The sequence below is a fragment of the Podarcis gaigeae genome (genome assembly GCF_964106915.1).
Source record: "Podarcis gaigeae genome assembly, chromosome: 18".
NCBI classification, from domain to species: domain Eukaryota; kingdom Metazoa; phylum Chordata; class Lepidosauria; order Squamata; family Lacertidae; genus Podarcis; species Podarcis gaigeae.
In genome coordinates, this window is record NC_139696.1 from 5,669,912 (window position 1) to 5,694,187 (window position 24,276).

At 50.1% G+C, this 24,276-nt stretch overlaps 1 protein-coding gene across 4 annotated transcripts in view; it reads left to right on the forward strand.

The window, feature by feature from the left end:
- FBN3 (fibrillin 3) overlaps positions 1-24,276 on the forward strand; it is a 171,759-nt gene that overhangs the window by 75,495 nt on the left and 71,988 nt on the right. For all 4 annotated transcript variants that reach the window (XM_083720127.1, XM_083720129.1, XM_083720130.1 and 1 more), the window contains 18 exons: positions 2,282-2,425; positions 3,118-3,237; positions 4,811-4,936; positions 6,308-6,430; positions 7,695-7,970; positions 8,553-8,606; positions 9,090-9,215; positions 10,084-10,209; positions 10,434-10,553; positions 12,997-13,134; positions 13,282-13,332; positions 14,723-14,848; positions 16,234-16,461; positions 17,212-17,337; positions 17,680-17,808; positions 20,288-20,413; positions 21,856-21,981; positions 24,074-24,196. In XM_083720127.1, the coding sequence (XP_083576253.1) occupies positions 2,282-2,425; positions 3,118-3,237; positions 4,811-4,936; positions 6,308-6,430; positions 7,695-7,970; positions 8,553-8,606; positions 9,090-9,215; positions 10,084-10,209; positions 10,434-10,553; positions 12,997-13,134; positions 13,282-13,332; positions 14,723-14,848; positions 16,234-16,461; positions 17,212-17,337; positions 17,680-17,808; positions 20,288-20,413; positions 21,856-21,981; positions 24,074-24,196 (2,388 nt within the window). The remainder of the gene's footprint in view (positions 1-2,281; positions 2,426-3,117; positions 3,238-4,810; positions 4,937-6,307; positions 6,431-7,694; positions 7,971-8,552; positions 8,607-9,089; positions 9,216-10,083; positions 10,210-10,433; positions 10,554-12,996; positions 13,135-13,281; positions 13,333-14,722; positions 14,849-16,233; positions 16,462-17,211; positions 17,338-17,679; positions 17,809-20,287; positions 20,414-21,855; positions 21,982-24,073; positions 24,197-24,276) is intronic.

Consider the following 24,276-nt stretch of genomic DNA (forward strand, 5'->3'; position numbering starts at 1 on the left):
AAAAAAGGCACAACATCAAGTTTCTAGACCTCATGGTTTAGAGGGAAAGGGCTGCCTTATGTCGAGTCAGGACTTTGAGCCCAAGAGATGCTGGAGTTTAAACCTGGATTTTCTGCCAGGCCAAGCAGTACAGTGGTAGCTCGGTTCTCAAACATAATCCATTCCGAAAGTCTGTTCTGAAACCAAAGCGTTCCAAAACCAAGGCGCGCTTTCCCATAGAAAGTACAGTCGTGCATCGGTTTAAGAACAGTCCAGTCTAAGAACGATTCGGTTTACAAACACTGCAAAACCGGAAGTAGTGTCCCAGTTTGCGAACTTTACCTCGGTCTAAGAACAGAATAGAACAGAGGGACACAGGTGGCGCTGTGGGTTAAACCACAGAGCCTAGGACTTGCCGGTCAAAAGGTCGGCGGTTCAAATCCCCGCGACGGGGTGACCTCCCGTTGATTGGTCCCAGCTCCTGCCAACCTAGCAGTTCGAAAGCACCTCAAAGTGCAAGTAGATAAATAGGTATCACTCCGGCGGGAAGGCAAACGACGTTTCCGTGCGCTGTTCTGGTTCGCCAGAAGCGGCTTAGTCATGCCGGCCACATGACCCGGAAGCTGTACGCCGGCTCCCTCAGCCAGTAAAGCGAGATGAGCACTGCAACCCCAGAGTCGGCCACGTGGAATCCGAACAGTGGAAGGGCACCGGTGGGAGGAGGCCTCATGAGGGAAAGCATACCTCGGTTTAAGAACGGTTTCGGTTTAAGAACAGACTTCCAGAACGGATTAAGTTCATAAACCGAGGTACCACTGTAATGCAAAATGGATTAATCTGTTCCAGGCTTTAAAAAACAACCCCTAAAACAGCAATTTAACATGAATTTTACTATTTAAATGAGATCATTTAAAATGAAAGCGATAAACAATGTACTGCAGTCACACAATCAATCAATTAGCAGCTGAACTGGGTTCCACACAGTCACAAAAACAAAAGAAAAAAGAGCCACTAAAACAAAAACAATACAGTGGTACCTCTGGTTACGTACTTAATTCGTTCCAGAGGTCCGTTCTTAACCTGAAACTGTTCTTAACCTGAAGCACCACTTTAGCTAATGGGGCCTCCTGCTGCTGCCGCGCTGCCGGAGCACGATTTCTGTTCTCATCCTGAAGCAAAGTTCTTAACCCGAGGTACTAGTTCTGGGTTAGCGGAGTCTGTAACCTGAAGCGTATGTAACCCGAGGTACCACTGTAAATAGCAAAAACAGACAGACCTCAGCGTAACACTCAAATCAGAAGTGTAACACTCAAAACGGAGCACGTTCGACTTCCGAAAAAGTTTTCAAACCGCCACACTTACTTCTGGGTTTGCTGTGTTTGGGTTCCACATTGTTTGAGTACCAAGGTGTTTGAGAACCAAGGTACCACTGTATAACTGAGCTGCCGTCTGTCTGCTAAAGTAAGAGTTGAACACCTACTGTTCTGTTATAGTTATAGTAATAGTTCATTATTTATACCCCGCCCATCTGGCTGGGTTTCCCCAGCCACTCTGGGCGGCTCAGAACAGAATATTAAAATACAATAACCTATTAAACATTAAAAGCTTCCCTAAACAGGGCTGCCTTCAGATGTCTTCTAAAAGTCTGGTAGTTGTTGTTCTCTTTGACATCTGGTGGGAGGGTGTTCCACAGGGCAGGCACCACCACCAAGAAGGCCCTCTGCCTGGTTCACTGCAACCTCACTTCTCGGAGGGAGGGAACCGCCAGAAGGCCCTCAGAGCTGGACCTCAGTGTCCGGGCTGGATGATAGGGGTGGAGACGCTCCTTCAGGTATACTGGGCTGAGGCCATTTAGGGCTTTAAAGGTCAGCACCAACACTTTGAATTGTGCTCCGAAACGTTCTGGGAGCTAGTGCAGGTCTTTCAAGACCAGTGTTATGTGGTCCTGGCAGCCACTCCCAGTCACCAGTCTGGCAGCCGCATTCTGGATTAATTGCAGTTTCCGGCTCACCTTCAAAGGTAGCCCCACATAGAGTGCATGGCAGTAGTCCAAGCGGGAGATAACCAGAGCATGCACCACTCTGGCAAGACAGTCCACAGGCTTGGAGGATCTCAACCTGCGTACCAGATGGAGCTGGTAGACAGCTGCCCTGGACACGGATTTGACCTGCGCCTCCATGGACAGCTGTTGAGCAAATGTTCCCTGTGTTGGAGGGGCGTCAGGCTACATGTCCCTCAGGGGTCCCCCTCAACTCTTCTCCGCTCACAGCAGCAGCAGTAACTACCCCTGGTGTTTTTGCAGGAACAGCCACCCTCAACCAGACCATCGACATCTGCAAGCATTTCACCAACCTGTGCTTGAACGGACGCTGCATCCCCACCCCGTCCAGCTACCGCTGTGAATGCAACATGGGCTACAAGCAGGACATGCGGGGAGAATGCATTGGTGAGTTGGGTGGGCGGGACCACTGGGTGCATGCATGCGCAGCCTTGGCTGATGGAGCAAAGCCGCCATGCTCATGCTAAGAGAATTCTTGCCGCAGTTGTTGCCATAGCTGTCAACCGTCCCTTATTTGGTGGGAAAGTCCCTTATCCCAGCGCCGTGTCCCACTGCTGTCCCTTATTGATGATGTCCCTTAAATTTCCCAGGTTTCAAAGGAAGCAGCTCCTCTCCCTCCCTCTCTGCCGGCCAGGGAGGAGGGAGGCTCCAACTGTGTTGCTTGGCTGCGTTGCTCACCCAATAAGGAGTCTAAGAACGACTGGGGGGGTGGAGCTTGCATGCCTTGTGCCGATCAAATCGGCCGCGTTGCCTGGGGACTCGCCTTTGCTCAGCGCTTCCCAGTGGAGAAGTGACGGTGGTTTTCCTTGCTGCATCCCCTTTGCTGGGTTGCTGCGCTGTGGGAACCACCGCTTGAGGCTTTGTTTGGCTGCTGGCTGGGCTTTCTGCCTTTGGCTCGGAGGGGCTCAGAAGTCGAACATACCTGTGCTTGGAAAATCCCTTATTTTGGCTGCTGATCCCTTATTTTCGAGGCTGCTGGTCCCTTATTTTCAAATCTGTAAGTTGACAGCTATGGTTGTTGCATACATGAACGGTCTTTTATCTTCCCTTGGTATCTCTCTCCACCTTTCCTTGCCAAGACATGGACGAGTGTTCGAGTAGCCCCTGCCTCCACGGCGATTGTGTGAACACGCCCGGCTCGTACCACTGCAAGTGCCATGAGGGATTTCAGAGCACCCCTACTAAGCAAGCTTGCATTGGTAAGTTCGGGGAGAAGCTGGGTACCATCATGGGGAACCGGTGCAAAGAATCCCACCTTTCGGATTGGTGGTTATTGTTATAATAAAAAAACCTGCTCCTTTATCCCTTATGGGTACCCAAGAGCCCGTATAGAGTCCTTAAGTAGGTTTTCTATCGGTAGGAGAAATTAAAAGAGGCTTGTCAGAATTGCGTTCAACTGAGTGACTCTCCGGTTGAGTCCTCCAGAATTGCCTCCGACTTGATTAACGACCTGAGCCTTTGATAAGACTCCAAGCACATTCCCCATTCCGCAGAGTATCCAGCACAGGGAAGGCGAGAAGTTTGAGCTACATGGCTAAAGAACATTTATTCCTAACTACGCAGACAGAAAAGAAACATACATGCTCTCTCTGTGAGAGCAGAGAGCAACTGAACAACAAAGGAACAGGAAACCAGTAACATCACATCCTGTCTTCTGTGAGACTTCCAATAGCTTGGAATCTCTGGAATGTAAACAGAGTCTTGCGACTCAAAAGCACTGCACAGTGGCAACACACAGAAACCAACATCCTCCCCCTTTCTGTGAACACCACTGGGCAGTGTGTCATCTACAACCTCAGTACAAACCCAGTTTCTGTACATAGGTACAGTGTTGATCCTTCGGAACAACCTTGGACAACAAATCAGCAGGCCAGCCAGAGAATATTGAGAAGCAGCTAGTAAGCCTGATCTTTATTCAAGGAGCTGTTGCAACAGGGTCCCCCGCTCATCGCACGCAGGAGGGAGGAGAACCCCAAACAATGGTGTGCAAGCCCTTATATAAATAAGCATAATGGTCACAAATCCAGTACTTTCAGGATTGGCACAGTCCATAAAAATCCAGTTACAGGTAGGTAGCCGTGTTGGTCTGCTGCAGTCGAAACAAAACAAAACAAATTAAATTAAATTAAATTAAATTAAAAAATTCCTTCCAGTAGCACCTTAGAGACCTTAGAGACCAACTAAGTTAGCTTTTGTGTGCATGCACACTTCTTCAGTTGCAGCACTTTAACATTATGGGATACAGTGGTACCTTGGGTTACATACGCTTCAGGTTACAGACTCCGCTAACCCACAAATAGTGCTTCAGGTTAAGAACTTTGCTTCAGGATGAGAACAGAAATCGTGCTCCGGCGGCGCGGCAGCAGCAGGAGGCCCCATTAGCTAAAGTGGTGCTTCAGGTTAAGAACAGTTTCAGGTTAAGAACGGACCTCCGGAACGAATTAAGTGCTTAACCCGAGGTACCACTGTACAGAACACCACACCAGAACAAAGTGAGGAAAAGAGAAAGTAAGACCCCGGCTCCTTCTGGCCTATTATAGCCAGCATAACCTTGACAGACAGATAGCAGAACCCGTTTAAACCAGCTGTACACAACTTCCCGGAAGGAATAACCCAAACAACAGAAACCTCCTGCCTGTTTCTTTCACGTAGAAAGAAACCTTCCAGAACCCTCTTGAATTAATCAGATCTCTACACATCAGATCAATACTTTCTGTACTAAGAAATGCAAATGGACAGTACTGACTTAACACCTTTTTGGTTCCCCGCTAGACATCGACGAGTGCATCATGAACGGACTGATGTGCCGGAACGGGCGTTGTGTCAACACCGACGGCAGCTTCCAGTGCATCTGCAACGCCGGCTTTGAAATCACTCCGGACGGGAAGAACTGTGCGGGTAAGGATTAGGCCCCTTTTGTCATTGGGGGGTAAGGGGTAGGGATTGCGAGGCCCTCAGTCTGGTTCCTTCAGGGCAAAGGGAGCCCAGAGAGGAGGAGGAGGAGGAGGAGGAAGGGTGAGGGAAGAACAAGATGGAGTAGAGAGCCAAAATAGAAGGGTCTGTAGGGGGGGGGAGCAATCGGGTTGAAGCCTCTGGGAAGACCTAGTGAGGGATGAAAAGGTGAGGGGGAGAGGTGAAAAGGAAGGAGAGAAAGAAATAAAGGAAGGAAGGAAGGAAGGAAGGAAGGAAGGAAGGAAGGAGGGAGGGAGGAGAAGGAAGGAAGGAAGGAAGGGAGGAAGGGAGGGAGGGAGGGAAGGAAGGAAGGAAGGAAGGAAGGAAGGAGGGAGGGAGGAGAAGGAAGGAAGGAAGGAAGGGAGGAAGGGAGGGAGGGAAGGAAGGAAGGAAGGAAGGAAGGAAGGAAGGAAGGAAGGAAGGAAGGAAGGAGTGGTACAAAACAAGAAATGAGCTTCACTAACTTGTGACCCTGAAATTTTGGATCCCCAGCAAACTGATGCCAATTAACTCCTGACGCCTGTTTGCTGTGTCGATTACTCGATTGTTTTGGGGGGGTGGGACAGCACAAAACATGAGGTTTGCAGCACACGACATCACAAAGCCAGGACAAAACTTTGGCGTCACTTTGGAGAAGGGTTGGGTCAGGGGAAGAGAGAGGAGAAGTGACCGAGGGTAGGAAAAGGGAATTGAGAGAGGAATTGAGGTCAGAGAGAAAAGAGGGGGTGGCGGGAAATGGCAAAGGGAAAAGGTGGAGAAAAAGAGGGAAGGCATTGCGGGGGGGGGGAGAAGTGGTCAGTTAACGTGAAGGGAAGGGAGGAAGGAAGGAAAGAAGGAAGGAAGGAAGGAAGGAAGGAAGGAAGGAAGGAAGGAAGGAAGGAAGGAAGGAAATACAAGTGGGGGAGAAAGAGAGCCTCCTTTTGGCTCTCGCCTTTCCCATCACTATTTTCATCAGCCTGTGCTACAAAGGAACCTAGACAGCTACTGTCGACTGAGTCAGGCCATTGGTCCATCTATCCCAGTCTTGTCTACACTGACTAGTAGCTGCCCTCAAGAGATTCAGGGGGGAGCCTTTCCCAACTCGTGGGGCAGACGCTCCACCACTGAGCTATGGCCCTTCCCCAGATAAGCTCCCGGGAGATTTTTCTCAGCTGGAGAAAGAAAAGGGGGGAAATGGTTCCCCACTCCAGCTTAGCTGTTTCCGCAAATCCGCTGGTCCCCCCACCACGGAAAGGGGCTTCCCCGAGCAAGTGGCGCCAGGGGAGGCCATGGGGGGGAGAGAAATCTCCATGGTGACCTGCTCCCTTCCTCCCGCAGATCACGACGAATGCGCCACCACTAACATGTGCCTCAATGGGATGTGCATCAACGAAGACGGGAGCTTCAAGTGCATCTGCAAGCTGGGCTTTGTCTTGGCTCCCAATGGGCGATATTGCGTTGGTGGGTAAACTATGGAAAAACTTTACCAGGGATCGCGAGTGGGGGAAGTTTGAATTTCCAAACACAAGCAAAGCGTTTGCCCTCCACCAGGCCTTCAACAACTCCCTGGTCAGGTGTTCTCCTGAGGCTTTTTGGTTTGTTAAATCCGCACACGGCTTTATTGCGGTCCGTAGACTCACAATACACAGTGCGGCATAGTATACCGTATTTTTCACTCTATAGGACGCACCCGACCATAGGACGCGCCTTGTCTTAAGGGGGAGAACAAGAAAAAAAATTCTCCCCCTCTCTGCTCAGCGCCCCTTCAGCGAAGCAGCAGGAGAAAAGGAGCCCCTTCCATTTCTCCTCCCGCTTGGCTGAAGGGGCGCTGCGCAGCTCTCCCTCTCTGCTGAAGCCAGGAGAGTCTTGCTCTCCTGGCTTCAGCAAAAGGAACCTGAAGGCTTTGGAGCGCAGCGCGAGTTCCCACTGTGCTCCAAAGGCTTCAGGTGGCTATCCCTGAAGCCTGGAAGGAGAGAGGGGTCCGTTCGCACCAACCCCTCTCGCTCTCCAGGCTTCAGCGAAAGCAACGCGTAGCCTCCGGAGAGTGGAGGGAGCGCTCCTGCTGCGCTTTGGAGGCTTCGCGTTGCTATCACTGAAGCCAAGGAGCCTGCATTCGCTCCATAGGACGCACACACATTTCCCCTTCATTTTTGGAGGGGGAAAAGTACATCTTATAGAGCGAGAAATATGGTATATATCAATATTGAAGTTATTAGTCACCAGAGGAGCGTTAGCCTGTACTAAGGCTGACAAACGTCCAGAATTTCCCAGACATAGCCAGGATTTGTCTGCTGAAAAAGGCACATGGCAGCTCCTAATAATAATCATAATAATTTATTATTTCTACCCCGCTCTGAGACGCGGGTGGCGCTGTGGGTTAAACCACAGAGCCTAGGACTTGCTGATCAGAAGATCAGCGGTTCGAATCCCCACGATGGACGGGGTGAGCTCCCATTGCTTAGTTCCTGTTCCTGCCCACCTAGCGGTTCGAAAGCACGTCAAAGTGCAAGTAGATAAATAGGTACTGCTCCGACGGGAAGGTGAACGGCGTTTCCGTGCGCTGCTCTGGTTCGCCAGAAGCAGCTTAGTCCTGCTGGCCACATGACCCGGAAGCTATACGCCATCTCCCTCGGCCAGTAAAGCGAGATGAGCGCCGCAACCTCAGAGTCGGCCACGACTGGACCTAATGGTCAGGGGTCCCTTTACCTTTACCTTTACCTGGCAGACATCGACGAGTGCGAGACCCCCGGAATCTGCATGAATGGCTGGTGCATCAACACAGAGGGCTCCTTCCGCTGCGAGTGCCTGGGGGGCCTGGCTATCGGTGTGGACGGGCGAGTCTGCGTTGACACACACGTCCGCAGCACCTGCTATGGCGGCATCAAGAAGGGCACCTGTGCCAGGCCTTTCCCCGGTGCCGTCACCAAGTCCGAGTGCTGCTGTGCCAACCCGGACCACGGGTTCGGGGAGCCATGCCAGCCTTGCCCAGCCAAGAACTCAGGTGAGTTGAAGAAAAGCGATTTGTACATGCCTGTAAGGATTCTGGGAATTCAGGTTCCTCCCCGCCCCCATGGCAGTAGATAAGAAGTCCAACAAAGGAAGAAGAAGAGTTTGGATTTTATATCCCGCTTTATCAGTACCCTAAGGTGTCTCAAGATGGGACGCGGGTGGCACACGTTCATTTTTGCTTCTTTATTACTATTAATCACAAAATATTCCATCAACGTCTTCTGTGCTTTCTCCTTTATTTTTTGGTCATCTAATAAATTTTCATTTCACCTCCATCGAAAGGTTTTTTTCCTCCCTTTCTTTTATCTCACACTTGATTGCATTATGATCCGAAAGTATTTTTTGGTTGTATTTCTATTTTGTTACTCCTGGTGTTAATTCGCTGGTTATCCAAAGATAATCCATTATTGACATTGGTTGATTTGGCTCTGAAAAGTAAGTAAATTGTTTTTCTAATGGGTGTCTTAGTTTGAGCATTCTCAGTGTCCATGGAATACAGCGACTCTTTCAGCACGTGAATGTAAAAAGCCTTAGAATTGCTGCGTTGACAAAGACTTGTGTGTGTTTTTTGCAGCTGAATTCCAGGCTCTCTGTAGCAGTGGCATCGGCATCACAGCTGACGGGCGAGGTAAGTTTCGGGGAAAGTGACCCCCACCCCACCCTTCAGCAGCTTGTGGGGGGGTGTGCAAGGCTGGGGCCTCTGCAGAAACTCAGTCCCGGTGGTGTTTCATTGGGACGTAGTCTTAAAATCCGTAGTCCCAACTCAGTCCGCGAGTGAAAGCACTGGACCTCCTGTAATTGATCATTTTCGCTTTGATTCGCATAAATATGGTTTTACAGCCATACCTCAGGTTACAGATTCCTTGGGTTGTGCGATTTCGGGTTGTGTACCACGCCAAACCCGGAAGTAGTGGAACGGGTTACTTCCGGGTTTCGTCGCATGCACAGATGTGCTAAACTGTGCTTTGCGCATGCGCAGAAGTGCCAAATCGCAACCCGCACATGCACAGACGTGGCACTGCGTGTTGCGGACGTGCTTCCCACATAGATCACGTTCGCGACCCGAGCGTCCGCTGTATTATTAATTCCAAAACCCCCCTCTCGCGTCCAGATATCAACGAGTGCGCTTTGAACCCGGACATCTGCCCCAATGGGATGTGCGAGAATCTACGGGGAAGTTACCGCTGCATCTGCAACCTGGGCTACGAGTCAGACCCCACGGGCAAAAACTGTGTGGGTGAGTGATTTCGCGGGGTCGCGGAGGGCTCTCAGGGGGCCGCCTAGAGATCGACGCAACCTTGAATCACATGTGCAGACTAGCCTGTGGCATGCACAGTTCGAGCTGTGAAATGGAACCGCTGTGGAGCTAGTTCATACAGCAACAATGTTTTGTGTTGTGTAGGCTCCTAGGATGTAAGTTCAGGGTCCCGCCTACTCCCTAAACAATCCCTTGTTTGCTCCTTTCTATATATAGGGTGGGTCCCTTCTATACACGGGTGGCGCTGTGGGTTAAACCATAGAGCCTAGGACTTGCCGATCAGAAGGTCGGCGGTTCGAATCCCCGTGACGGGGTGAGCTCCTGTTGCTCAGTCCCTGCTCCTGCCAACCTAGCAGTTCGAAAGCACATCAATGTGCAAGTAGATAAATAGGTACACTCTGGCGGGAAGGTAAACAGCGTTTTCGTGCGCTGCTCTGGTTCTCCAGAAGCGGCTTAGTCATGCTGGCCACATGACCCGGAAGCTGTACACCGGCTTCCTCGGCCAATAAAGCGAGATGAGCGCCGCAACCCCAGAGTCGGCCACGACTGGACCTAATGGTCAGGGGTCCCTTTACCCTTTACCTATATATAGGGTGCCTACATTCTGCATGGACTGGCTGTAAAACAACATGGGCAAATGGCTTGAGATACCTATTAGGTCCATCAGTTACCATATAGCATATATTCAACACAAAAAACAATTTGTTGTTGACAAAGGACATCTGGACATAGAAAGGGCCCCATTACCTTCAGTGGCTTAGGGCCTCATCAAACCTAAATCCAGCCCTGGGTGCTGTAACCCGACTGGCTCCATGCGCAGCTCACTCTCGTGCGACTTTCTCTTCAGATGTGGACGAGTGTGCCGTCAATCGGCTGCTGTGTGACAACGGCCTCTGCCGCAACACCCCCGGGAGCTACAGCTGCAGCTGCCCCAAGGGGTTTGTTTTCCGGACGGAGACGGACACCTGCGAGGGTAAGTGTTCGGGCCCGGTGCCGGCAAAAAAGGGAGCGGATCTCTGTTGTCAACGAAACTGGCTCTTTAATTAAGGTTTTAGTGCCAGCCAAGCTGGCACCTTTGACTGTCCTTTGAGAAGTTGGGATGTTGGCGAGCGTCCCATTGCTTCCCACGAGGGAGAGGCGACACAGATCGGCGAAAGATCTGTGCGGGATAAATTCAACAAGGTTTTCTCCTTCCAGATATCAACGAGTGCACCTCGAACCCGTGCATTAATGGCATATGCAGGAATAACGCCGGCTCTTTTGCCTGCGAGTGCTCCCCAGGAAGCAAGCTGGATTCCAGCGGCACCATCTGTGTTGGTAAAGAGCCTCTCTTTTTTCGTAATTTTTTTAATCGATTTTCGTTTTTGTTGTTTAGTCGTTTAGTCATGTCCGCCTCTTCTTGACCCCCTGGACCAGAGCACGCCAGGCCCTCCTGTCTTCCACTGCCTCCCGCAGTTTGGTCAGACTCATGTTTGTAGCTTTGAGAACACTGTCCCACCATCTCGTCCTCTGTCGTCCCCTTCTCCTTGTGCCCTCCATCTTTCCCAACATCAGGGTCTTTTCCAGGGAGTCTTCTCTTCTCATGAGGTGGCCAAAGTCTTGGAGCCTCAGCTTCAGGATCTGTCCTTCCAGTGAGCACTCAGGGCTGATTTCCTTCAGAATGGTGAGGTTTGATCTTCTTGCAGTCCATGGGACTCTCAAGAGTCTCCTCCAGCACCAGAATTCAAAAGCATTCATTCTTCGGCGATCAGCCTTTTGCTATAAGAAGCTGATGATCTGAGCCACAGTCAGCTCCAGGTCTTGTTTTTGCTGACTGTATAGAGCTTCTCCATCTTTGGCTACAGAGAATATAATCAATCTGATTTCAATGCTGCCCATCTGGTGATGTCCATGTGTAGAGTTGCTTCTTGTGTTGTTGGAAATCGATTTTCATACCGTTTAACAAATTCAATTCAGTTTCGATGCGATATGCCCTTTTCTTTTCTATTTCCTACCTTTACTTCCACGATGTTTCTGTTCTGCCCTTATCCTTATATGCCCTTAAATCCCTTAAAGTAGGAGGAATACACACTGAAATGCAAAAAAATAATAATAGCAAAAAGCAAATAGGAAGAAGAAGAATAGCAAAAAAAAATATGCATTTTAATGGGGAAATTCACACTGAAATGCAATATATATACATAATAGTGAAATACAAAACTATTATTATATTTATATTTATTTACTTATTTATTTATACATACCCTGCTCATCTGGCTGGGTTTCCACAGCCACTCTGGGTGGCTCCCAACAGATTCTTAAAAACACGACAAAACATCAAACATTAAAAACTTCCCTAACCAGGATTGCTGTCAGATGTCTTCTAAAAGTCAGACAGTTGTTTATTTCCTTGACATCTGATGGGAGGGCGTTCCATAGGGCGGGCGCCACCACCAAAAAGGCCCTCTGCCTGGTTTCCTGTAACTTCACTTCTCGCAGGGAGGGAACCGCCAGAAGGCCCTTGGAGCTGGACCTTAGTGTCAGGGCTGGACGATGTGAGTGGAGACGCTCCTTCAGGGATACTGAGCCGAGGCCCTTTAGGGCTTTTAGGGTCAGCACCAACACTTTTAATTGTGCTCAGAAACGTAATGGGAGCCAGTGTAGGTCTTTCAAGACTGGTGTTATGTGGTCTCAGCAGCCACTCCCATTCCCAGTCTAGCTGCCGCATTCTGGATTAGTTGCAGTTTCTGGGTCACCTTCAAAGGTAACCCCATGGAGAGCGCAAAGTGCATTATATTGAGGAAATTCACACTAAATGTAAATATATATATAATCGTAAAATGCAATCTATCATCTATCTATCATCTATCTATCTATGTATGTATCTATGTATCTATCTATCAATTATCTATCATCTATGTATCTATGTATCTATGTATCTATGTATCTATGTATCTCTGTATCTATCATCTATCTATCATCTATCTATCTATCATCTATCTATCTATCATCTATGTATCTATGTATCTATGTATCTATCATCTATCTATCATCTATCTATGTATTTATCTATCATCTATCTATCATCTATATCTATGTATCTATGTATCTATCTATCATCTATCTATCATTTATCTATGTATCTATCTATCATTTATCTATGTATCTATCTATCTATCTATCATCTATCTATCTATCTATCATCTATCTATCTATCTATCTATCTATCTATCTATATCTATCTATCTATCTATGTATCTATATATCTATCTATCACATATCTATCATCTATCTATCTATCTATCATCTATCTATGTATCTATCTATCTATCATCATCTATCTATCATCTATCTATCTATCTATCTATCATCTATCTATCTATCTATCTATCTATCTATCTATCATCTATCTATCTATGTATCTATCTATGTATCTATCTATCATCTATCTATCATCTATCTATCTATCTATCTATCTATCTATCTATCTATCTATCATCATCTATCTATCATCTATCTATCTATCTATCTATCTATCTATCTATCTATCTATCATCTATCTATCTATTATCTATCTATCTATCTATCTATCTATCTATCTATCATCTATCTATCTATCTATCTATCTATCTCTATCTATCTATCTATCTATCTATCTATCTATCTATCTATCTATCTATATCATCTACCTACCTACCTACCTACCTACCTTTCTATCATGGCAACAACAACAACAACAACAAACCCCATCTGACTCAGCTGTTCTGCTTCCCTCCCCTAGACAGCATGAAAGGCACTTGCTGGCTGAACATCCAGGAAGGCCGCTGCGAAGTCAACATCAATGGTGCCACGCTGAAGTCCGAGTGCTGTGCCACCCTGGGCGCTGCCTGGGGCAGTCCCTGCGAACGCTGCGAGATTGGTAAATGTCTGTCTGAACGCGCTGCTTTGGCACAGGCCAAATGCAGGGTGCAAGGGGTGTTGGTCTCCAAAGCAAGCACCTTTGGGTCTCCGAGTTTGGCAAAGTCTCACGGTTCTCAAACTGCTCTCACTTTTCTTTTTGCCACAGACACTGCCTGTCCGAGGGGTTACGCCAGGATGAAGGGGGTCTCCTGCGAAGGTATGGGGCGCTCTGACAGCTCGTATCCTGGGGGGGACTACCGAGGAAACCCTGATCCCCTCCCCACGAAACAGGAGCATCCTTGTATCTTTGATAGCTCCTCCCTTGAATTTGCCCTGCTCAGGGGCAACATACTGTATTTTTTGGTCTATAAGACTCACTTTTTCCCTCCTAAAAAGTAAGGGGAAATGTGTGTGTGTCTTACGGAGCGAATGCAGGCTGCGCAGCTATCCCAGAAGCCAGAACAGCAAGAGGGATTGCTGCTTTCAATGCGCAGCGATCCCTCTTGCTGTTCTGGCTTCTGAGATTCAGATTTTTTTTTTCTTGTTTTCCTCCTCCAAAAACTAGGTGCGTCTTGTGGTCTGGTGCGTCTTATAGAGCAAAAAATACGGTAATTTTGGACAAGGCAATGTGAGCCTGCCTGCCTCAACACAGCACCCAGGTCTTTAGACTTGCCACTTTGCCATCCGCGGGTGGCGCGGGTGGCACTGTGATCTAAACCACCAAGAGGGCAGGGATCAGGAAACCTTTTCAGCAGGGGGCTGGTCCACTGTCCCTCAGACCTTGTGGGGGTCCGGACTATATTTTGAAAAAAAAATATGAATGAATTCCTATGCCCCACAAATAACCCAGAGATGTGTTTTCAATAAAAGGACACATTCTACTCATGTAAAAACATGTTGATTCCCAGACTCTCCGCTGGCCAGATTTAGAATGCGATTGGGCCGGATCTGGCCCCCGGGCCTTAGTTTGCCTAACCATGCTCTTGGGCTTACTGATCAAAAGGTCAGTGGTTTGAATCCCTGCGATGGGGTGAGCTCCTGTTGCTCTGTGCCAGCTCCTGCCAACCTAACAGAAAGCACGCCAGTGCAAGTAGATCAATAGGTACCACTGCAGCGGGAAGGTAAACGGTGTTTCCATCATGGTGTCCCATTGCACCAGATGCAGTTTAGTCCTGCTGCCCACATGACCCGCAAAGCTGTTTGCGGACAAATGCCGGCTCCCTCAGCCTGAAAGCGAGATGAGTGCTGCAACCCCCTAGTCGCCTTTGGCTGGACTTAACCGCCCAGGGGCATAGCTGTCAACATTTCCCTTTTTTAAAGGGAAATTCCCTTATTCCGAATAGGATTCCTTCCAAGAAAAAGGAAAAGTTGAGAGCTATGCCCAGGGGTCCTTTACCTTACCATCTGTGAAATGGGTGCTCTGTGTGTTTCCAAAGGAGGGTTTTTGTGCTTTGAGAGTGCAGAGCCCACGTGTGTTTTGTGCTCAGGATTTGCTGGCCTTTTCTTAGACCCCAAAATGGATATTTTGCCGCTAATCCCCCCTCCCATTCCCCACCCGCTGACTAACAGACCCTGCAATGACCCTCACGACGTTTTTCTCTCCCCAGATGTGAACGAATGTGAGGTTTTCCCGGGGGTCTGTTCCAACGGCCACTGCGTGAACACAGTGGGATCCTTCCGTTGCGATTGTCCCGAAGGCTTGACGCTGGACGGCTCTGGCAGGACATGTGTTGGTGAGGATGTAGAAGAGGCATGAACCACACAGGCTCCCGGTTCCCCTTTCCCCGCGTTTCCCATGACATCCTTATTTCTCATCTTCCATGGGAAGGACCTTGTTATGTCATGGGGGGGAGCCCCAAGCGAAACACTTGAAAGCCCTAAACGGCCTTGGTCCAGTATACCTGAAGGAGCATCTCCACCCCCATCGTTCTGCCCGGACACTGAGGTCCAGCTCTGAGGGCCTTCTGGCGGTTCCCTCCCTGGGAGAAGTGAGGTTAACAGGGAATCAGGCAGAGGGCCTTCTCGGTGGTGGCGCCCACCCTGTGGAATGCCCTCCCATCAAATGTCAAGGAAATAAACAACTATCTGAGTTCTAGAAGAGATCTGAAGGCAGCCCTGTTTAGGGAAGCTTTTAATTTTTAATAGACTATTGTATTTTAATATTCTGTTGAAAGCTGCCCAGAGTGGCTGGGGAAACCCGCCAGATGAGCAGGGTATGTATAAATAAATACAGTGGTACCTCGGGTTAAGTACTTAATTCGTTCTGGAGGTCCGTTCCTAACCTGAAACTGTTCTTAACCTGAAGCAGCACTTTAGCTAATGGGGCCTCCTGCTGCCGCCGTGCCGCCAGAGCACGATTTCTGTTCTCATCCTAAAGCAAAGTTCTATTTCTGGGTTAGCGGAGTCTGTAACCTGAAGCGTATGTAACCTGAAGTGTATGTAACCCGAGGTACCACTGTACTAATAATTTATTATTTATACCCCGCCCATCTGGCTGGGTTCGCCAGCAACTCTGGGAGGCTCCCAATAGAATATTAAAAACATGATTAAAAAAAAAATCAAGCATAAAAAACTTCCCTAAACAGGACTGCCTTCAGATGTCAACTAAAAGTCAGATATAGTTGTTTATTCCCTTGACATCTGATGGGAGGGCGTTCCACAGGGCGGGCGCCACCACCGAGAAGGCCCTCTGCCTTCTAACAACTTTTAAAAAGCTCTACAACTTTGCCCAAAAACCCAAAACTCAACAACTGTTGTATCTGGATTTTCACTAGTATGTGTGTGTGTCTGTGTAGAGAGAGAGAACCTCTTAGAGGTTTCATTTATCTTTTTAAGCACATACGGATTTTGTTAGGTCGAATCAATCAATCAATCAATCAATCAATCAATCAATCAATGTCTCCCCTTAATCTTCTCAAGAGGAGCCCAGTCTCGGAGTTGCACCCAGCTAAATTCTGCTCAGAGTAGACCAGCAGACCTCCGTCAGCCATGTCCCTTAATTTTGATGGCTCTACTCAGGCTACGGTTAGCGTGGCACGTGGCCACCGGCCGCTAGCGAAACCTTTGAGACGGCGTCTTCCTCGCTGTCCATCTCTGACCTTCGCCTTTGCTCCCGCAGACGTGCGGCTGGAGCAATGCTACATGAAGTGGGCCGAAGACGAGTGCACGGTGCCGCTGCCGGGAAAATACCGCATTGACCTTTGCTGCTGCTCGGTCGGCGCGGCTTGGGGTTTCGACTGCGAGGAGTGCCCCAAGCCAGGCTCCGCTGAATACAAAGCCATCTGCCCGAGAGGACCTGGTTTTGCCAATCGGGGAGATGTCTTATCCGGACGGCCTTTTTACAAAGGTGAGTTGGGGTGTGTGTGAGATGGAGACCATCATCCCCCAGGAGCGCAGAGGAGGGGGGGACAAATCAGAGTCTGGAACCCCCAGGCAGATGGTCCCCAAATAGACAACTGCATAGACAACTTACTGGCATTCACCGCCGTTGCACCGGAGAAGCCTATGATGGAATGTAATCCCCAGATACTTTAATTTGAATACCTAATGGATGGGTTTACCACTAAATACCCCGGGATGCAGGTGGCGCTGTGGGTTAAAGCACAGAGCCTAGGACTTGCCGATCAGAAGGTCGGCGGTTCGAATCCCCGCGACGGGGTGAGCTCCCGTTCCTCCGTCCCAGCTCCTGCCAACCTAGCAGTTCAAAAGCACATCAAAGTGCAAGTAGATAAATAGGTACCACTCTGGTGGGAAGGTAAACGGCGTTTCCGTGTGCTGCTCTGGTTCGCCAGAAGCGGCTTAGTCCTGCTGGCCACGTGACCCGGAAGCTGTATGCCGGCTCCCTCGGCCAGTAAAGCGAGATGAGCGCCGCAACCCCAGAGTCGGTCACGACTGGACTTAACGGTCAGGGGTCCCTTTATCTTTAACACAACGCTGGGGAACCTGTGGCCCTGGAGATGTTTCTGAGATCCGTTCATCTTCCAGCGGTCAAGGATGATGAGAGCTGGGCCTTAGGTTCCCACTTCTGCCACCAATCAACTTCTCGGCAGGCTGCAACGAGAGCCTTTCCTAACTGGTCTCCTTTTCGACCCTCTAGATGTGAACGAGTGCAAGGTATTCTCCGGCCTCTGCACGCACGGGACCTGCCGCAACACCATCGGCAGCTTCCGGTGTCTCTGTGGCAACGGCTTTGCCCTGGACGCTGAGGAGAGAAACTGTACAGGTAAGCGGCATAGCCATCAACCGTCCCTTATTTGGTGGGAAAGTCCCTTATCCCAGCACCGTGTCCCGCTGCTGTCCCTTGTTGATGATGTCCCTTAAATTTCCCGGGTTTCAAAGGAAGCAGCTCCTCTCCCTCCCTCTCTCCCTGCCGGCCAGGGAGGAGGGAGACTCCAACTGTGTTGCTTGGCTCCCAATAAGGAGTCCAAGAACGACAGGGGGTGGAGCTTGCATGCCTTGTGCCGATCAAATCGGCCGTGTTGCCTGGGGACTCGCCTTTGCTCAGCACTTCCCAGCAAAGAGGTGACGGTGGTTTCCCTTGCTACATCTCTTCTGCCCCTCGCAGATATCGACGAGTGCCGGATCTCGCCCGACCTGTGCGGCCACGGCTCCTGTGTCAACACGCCCGGCAGCTTTGAGTGCGAATGCTTTGAGGGCTACGAGAGCGGGTTCATGATGATGAAGAACTGCATGGGTGAGGAAGATTTGGGAAAGGGGTGGGTCAAAGGTGTTTTATCTGGAGCTCAGGAGGAGGCGATGCTCTTCCGAAACAGTGGCCGCGAGGGTGCATCCCGTTGCCTCTCCACGACCGCCGCTGCTGGCTCCTCCCTTACGATACGATACTGTCAGGTGGCTGTTGCGGTTGCTGGAGAGTAACCAGGCAGGACTCCAAACCTGTGCTTTACAGGTTTTATTTTGGTGCAAACTATTTACAGTGAGGGATGCGGGTGGTGCTGTGGGTTAAACCACTGAGCCTAGGACTTACCGATCAGAAGGTCAGCGGTTCGAATCCCTGCGACGGGGTGAGCTCCCATTGCTCGGTCCCTGCTCCTGACAACCTAGCAGTTCGAAAGCACGTCAAAGTGCAAGTAGATAAATAGGTACCACTCTGGCGGGAAGGTAAACAGCGTTTCCGTGTGCTGCTCTGGTTCTCCAGAAGTGGCTTAGTCATGCTGGCCACATGACTCGGAAGCTGTACGCCGGCTTCCTTGGCTAATAAAGCCAGATGAGCGCCGCAACCCCAGAGTTGGCCACAACTGGACCCAGCGGCGTAGCGTGGGTTGTCAGCACCCGGGGCAAGGCAAGTAATTTGTGCCCCCTAACCCAGGGCAAGGCAAGTAATTTGCGCCCCTGACCCCTAACCTGCCGCCGCTGCCAGCTTCTTCTTGCTGCTGCCTGGGCTGGGGTATTTACGGTAAGGTAGCCACGGCGGCGGCGGGTCCGTGTCAGGTGATCTGAGGCGAGTTGCCGCTGGCGCTGCCACCCAAACGACGCTGCTTGCCCGGAGGAGGAGGAGGGCAGAGAGGCGAGGAAAATGCAACATGGTCCAGCAGCTGCAGCGGCGGCGGCGGCGGCGGCGGGGCTGCCTGGCTCGCCCTCCGCGGCCCTGACGCGTGGGGACCGCGGTGAGCGCTAAGAGCTGCTGCCTGCCGGACGCCTTCAGCCCGGACGCACGCACAGCTCGTCGGTTCCGCGAGACATGGGGCTCTGCTACAGCCTGCGCCCGAGGCTCTTCGGCGACTCTGGAGGCGGCAAGTGCCCCCCCCAGATGTTGCGCCCGGTGCGGCCGGCCCCCCCTGCACCCCCCACGCTACGCCACTGACTGGACCTAATGGTCAGGGGTCCCTTTACCTTTACCTTCTTCCAGAAGGCAGAAGCTGAAAGAGATCATTTCCGGGGTGCACGCTGTCCTGCGCTATCTCTGCAGCTTTCTTACAGCACCTGGAAGCATAGATTTGATCCAAGGTGGGAAGAGTGCACCCAATTATTCTCTCCTCAGTCTTTACAACCCTGGACAGCGTTGTTTTTCCCCTGACCGTTCAGCTCCCAAACCACACACACAGACCGTAAGTTAATACACTCTCCACAGTACAATGGTAAAATGCCATCAACAAAGATTATTTTTCCAGAGGATTCTCAGAAAATATAACCTCTGCTGTGGTCTCTTTGTCAGGTCTTTACTGCTTTCTCCCCAGGCAGCTTGTGGCGGCTGCTGCAGATTAGACAAGGAGGAGGTTGTGGCCACTGAAATTCAGTCCTGCATGATGCGCCAGCCCTGAGAGGCGGGCAGAGGGCAGGGGAAAAAACCAAAAACCCTGCCCAGCTTCAGTAACCAACAGCTGCTTCGTTTTACACAGAGAGCTTGAGAAACTGGGGTGGGGAAATCCTGCGTGTTCTGTAATGCGCGGCTCCCACAGGGGAGCTGTAGAAAGACTGCGGTTGGTCAAGGTGTAGCCTTCTTAGACTTTACCGATTGGTGGGCTCTGTGTTGCTCCCGGATGGAAGAAAGGAAGTCAAATGACACCGAGGGTTGGTTCAGGGAAAGAGTTCTTTATTTCTGCTCTCCGGAGCAGCAGAAAGGCACTTGCATGGTCAGTCCACAGCAAGTCCAAAGTTTCATGCAGTATATATATCCTCCAGGCACCCTCTCCCCCCTTCCCCAGGAATTCAAGCACGTCAGCTTATACAAGTAAGTTGATGTCACAGATGTTCCTGCTCCGGTACTTTTAACCATAAAAGGGTATTCCTGTTCCTACTCTTATCTTGGAGCAAGAGGTCACCAACTCCAAGAACACATTCTGGCGCTGTTCCCAGACTAGGTCTGTGCGTCAGAGTGTGGTCAGATAAGACCTAGACGTGCCATCCCTACTCCACTGGAACAGCCAAGGTCGTCCATTGTCGTGACTGATAAAGGAGAGAGCTTTGTTTATTCAGCTGTGTTCTTGTTATGCATTTGCTCAACAGCTCAAGTTAATGCATTTTAGAAATGCTCTCTTGGAGAAAGAAGAAAAGGGGGGTTGGGTCCTGTTTCAAACTGACTGCACAGAAACCCATTGCTTCAAAGGGAGCCGTGGACTCGAAAGAGGTTGAAAACCACGAGGCGGTGCGTTTAGAGTCATTCGCTGCATATGGCGCACTGAACTTCTGGGTCTTTTTCCCTTCTTCCTTTTCAGACATCGACGAATGTGAGAGGGACCCTCTGCTGTGTCGAGGAGGGGTCTGCGTCAACACCGACGGCAGCTTCGAGTGCCTTTGCCCCCCGGGGCATGAGCTCACCTCAGAGGGCAATGCCTGTGTGGGTAAGTTCACCCATCGAGGGCTTTTGGACCCCAAAACTCAACTCCTTCTTAGAGCATCCTCCTTGGCCAATGGCCATTATCCGTGACTGAAGCTGATGGCAGCTGGAGCTCAACAACAACAACAACAACAACAATTTATTATTTATACCCTGCCCATCTGGCTGAGGTTCCCCAGCCACTCTGGGCGGCTCCCAACACGATGTTTGTTGTTGTTTAGTCGTTTAGTCATGTCCGACTCTTTGTGACCCCCTGGACCAGAGCACGCCAGACACTCCTGTCTTCCACTGCCTCCCGCAGTTTGGTCAAACTCATGCTGGTAGCTTCGAAGACACTATCCAACCATCTCATCCTCCGTCGTCCCCTTCTCCAACTTTCCCAACATCAGGATCTTTTCCAGGGAGTCTTCCAGGCAGTTAACAGAATGTTAGCAATAACAATAATAAAGCGATAAGACATCAAACACGAAAAATTTCCCTAAACAGAGTTGCCTTCTGATGTCTTCTAAAAGTCAGATAGTTGTTTAATTTCCTTGACATCTGACGGGAGGGCGTTCTACAGGGCGGGCGCCACCACCGAGAAGGCCCTCTGCCTGGTTCCCTGTAGCTTCACTTCTTTAAGTGAGGGAACAGCCAGAAGGACCTCGGAGCTGGACCTCAGTGTCCGGGCAGAATGATGGGGGTGGAGATGCTTCTTCAGGTATACTGGGCCATTTAGGGGTTTAAAGGTCAGCACCAACACTTTGAATTGTGCTCAGAAACATACTGGGAGTCAATTAGGTCTTTCAGGACATCTGTTATGTGGTCTCGGCAGCCGCTCCCAGTCCCCAGTCTAGCTGCCACATTCTGGATTAATTGCAGTTTCCGGGTCACCTTCAAAGGTAGCCCCATGGAGAGCGCATTGCAGTAGTCCAAGCGGGAGATAACCAGAGCATGCACCACTCTGGGCAGACAGTCTGCGGGCAGGGAGGGTCTCATCCTGCGTACCAGATAGAGCTGGTAAACAGCTGCCCTGGATGCAGAATTGACCTGCGCCTCCATGGACAGCTGAGAGTCCAAAATGACTCCCAGGCTGTGCACCTGGTCCTTCAGGGGCACAGTTGCTCCATTCACGGAGTTCTGCCCGCCCCCTGCAAGGCCATATCCCCAGTTTCAGAAAACGCAACCCCCTGTTTCAAGGAAAACTTTCCAGTCTCCAGACTTTGGGGAGATGGTTGATAGCTCTGTCAATGGAGAGGGAGATTCTTAATCTCAGGGTTGTGGGTTTGCGTCCCACATTGAGCCAAAGATTCCTTCGTTGCAGGGTATTAACGACCCTTGGCCGTCCCTTCCAACTCTATGTCCACGCATGCCCAGCTGCCCTCGTAAGATCTGCACAGCGATATTACGGGTCTGCCTCTTTTCTGGTTGATTCCTTCCTTGAAACTTCTCCTGCCTTCTCCTTAGATATCAACGAATGCTCACTCAGTGACAATTTGTGCCGCAACGGACGCTGCGTCAACGTTATCGGGACTTACCAGTGCCTGTGCGACTCCGGGTTCCAGGCCACGCCGGACCGCCAAGGCTGTGTCGGTGAGATTCCCGGTCGCTCGTCTCTGATACCCCAAGGCTTGGCCTTAAATGATGGGCATATTGGTGGGAGAGAGTTCAAATCTTTCTCAAGAAACAGGGGTGGCTTTGTGTGTGCTATCATTCCCTCCTGTAGTTTTTTTGTTTTGTTTTGCAAAATAAAATGAAACATGGAGCTGGTGATCATATACGAATAGAAGTTGAACTGTCTTTCACAGGCATAGGCAAACGCCAGCCCTCCAGATGTTTGGGACTACAATTCCCATCATCCCTGACCACTGGTCCTGTTAGCTAGGGATGGTGGGAATTGTAGTCGCAAACATCTGGAGGGCTGGCGTTTGCCTATGCCTGGTCTTTATGATTTACCTTTAGGAAGGCTTTTCTGTTTCTGGGTTTTCAGACTATGACATCAGAATATTTAGAGGTGCGCATCAGGGAAATTTCCTAGTAGAAAAGCGGTTTTGACTCAGGCAGATGGAAGAACTGTATACCTTTATGTCAGGGTGGGTTTGATTTAAATCAAATCGATTTAAATCACAATTTAAATCAAATCACAATTTAAATCACTAGTCAGTAAGACTTGATTTAAATCATATCTTGCTGGTAAAATCTTAATATTTACAACCAGGCAAAGGCTTCATTTTTGGAATAGTAAATTTTCAGAGTAGTTTTTATGGTTATCAAAAATTACTGATTTGGTTATACTATTAGAAATACACATTTTTATTTTTCCAATTCATCAGGATCAGTTTTTTTGCCGTGGTCAGGGCGTCAGAGAGAGTCCGTTTGTACTGTCCTTTTTGTAAGGTTCCACGTGCTGGGTATATACCGTATTTTTTGCTCTATAAGACTCACTTTTCCCCTTCTAAAAAGTAAGGGGAAATGTGTGTGCGTCTTATGGAGTGAATGCAGGCTGCACAGCTATCCCAGAAGCCAGAACAGCAAGAGGGATCGCTGCTTTCACTGCTCAGCGATCCCTCTTGCTGATCTGGCTTCTGAGATTCAGAATATTTTTTTTCTTGTTTTCCTCCTCCAAAAACTAGGTGCATCTTGTGTTCTGGTGCATCTTAGAGAGCGAAAAATACGGTAATTCAAGAGGATATTTTGCTCTGGAAATGTGAGGTTGTTCCGTACAGTTCTGTGGATGATTTGTTAATATTTTTTTTGATAAGCAATAAGAATTAATTGGCATGGGGGGAAACGGTTTAACCTCCTGCAAATCAGCTGGAGATGGAATGGAGTGTTCTAGAGGGAGACATGGCTGGCTGGCTGGCTGGCTGGCTGGCTGGCTGGCTGGCTGGTGTCCTCTACTGTATGTGGCGGACTCCCCATGTCCTGGCAGCTGCTCCGTGCCTTCTAGCCTCCCTCTCAGCCTCCCCGGGTGCCCAGCCCCTGATTATTCCTCCCCTTGCAGCTGGAGATGGAATGGAGTGTTCTGGAGGGAGATATGGCTGGCTGGTCCTATACTGTATGTGACAGACTCCCCATGTCCTGGCAGCTGCTCCATGCCTTCTAGCCTCCCTCTCAGCCTGCCCGGGTGCCCAGCCCCTGATTATTCTCCCCCTTGCAGCTGGAGATGGAATGGAGTGTTCTGGAGGGAGACATGGCTGGCTGGCTGGCTGGCTGGCTGGCTGGCTGGCTGGAGTCCTCTACTGTATGTGGTGGACTCCCTATGTCCTGGCAGCTGCTCTGTGCCTTCTAGCCTCCCACTCAGCCTCCCCAGGTGCCCAGCCCCTGATTATTCTTCCCCTTGCAGCTGGAGATGGAATGGAGTGTTCTGGAGGGAGACATGGCTAGCTGGCTGGCTGATTGGAGTCCTCTACTGTATGTGGCAGTCTCCCTGTGTCCTGGCAGCTGCTCCTGCCTTCTAGCCTTCCTCTCAGCCTCCCCAGGTGCCCAGCCCCTGATTATTCTTCCCCTTGCAGCTGGAGATGGAATGGAGTGTTCTGGAGGGAGACATGGCTAGCTGGCTGGCTGGTTGGAGTCCTCTACTGTATGTGGCGGACTCCCCATGTCCTGGCAGCTGCTCCGTTCCTTCTAGCCTCCCTCTCAGCCTCCCCGGGTGCTCAGCCCCTGATTATCTTCCCCCTTGCAGATATTGACGAGTGCACCATCATGAACGGGGGCTGTGACACCCACTGCGCCAACTCAGAAGGCAGCTATCAGTGCAGCTGCAGTGAAGGTTATGCGCTGATGCCCGACAAGCGGTCCTGCACAGGTGAGCAGAGCATCTTTTCGTCCGCCCGCCCATCATCCTAGAAGTAGAATTCCCACATTGCAGAGGGTGGGACCAGGCAA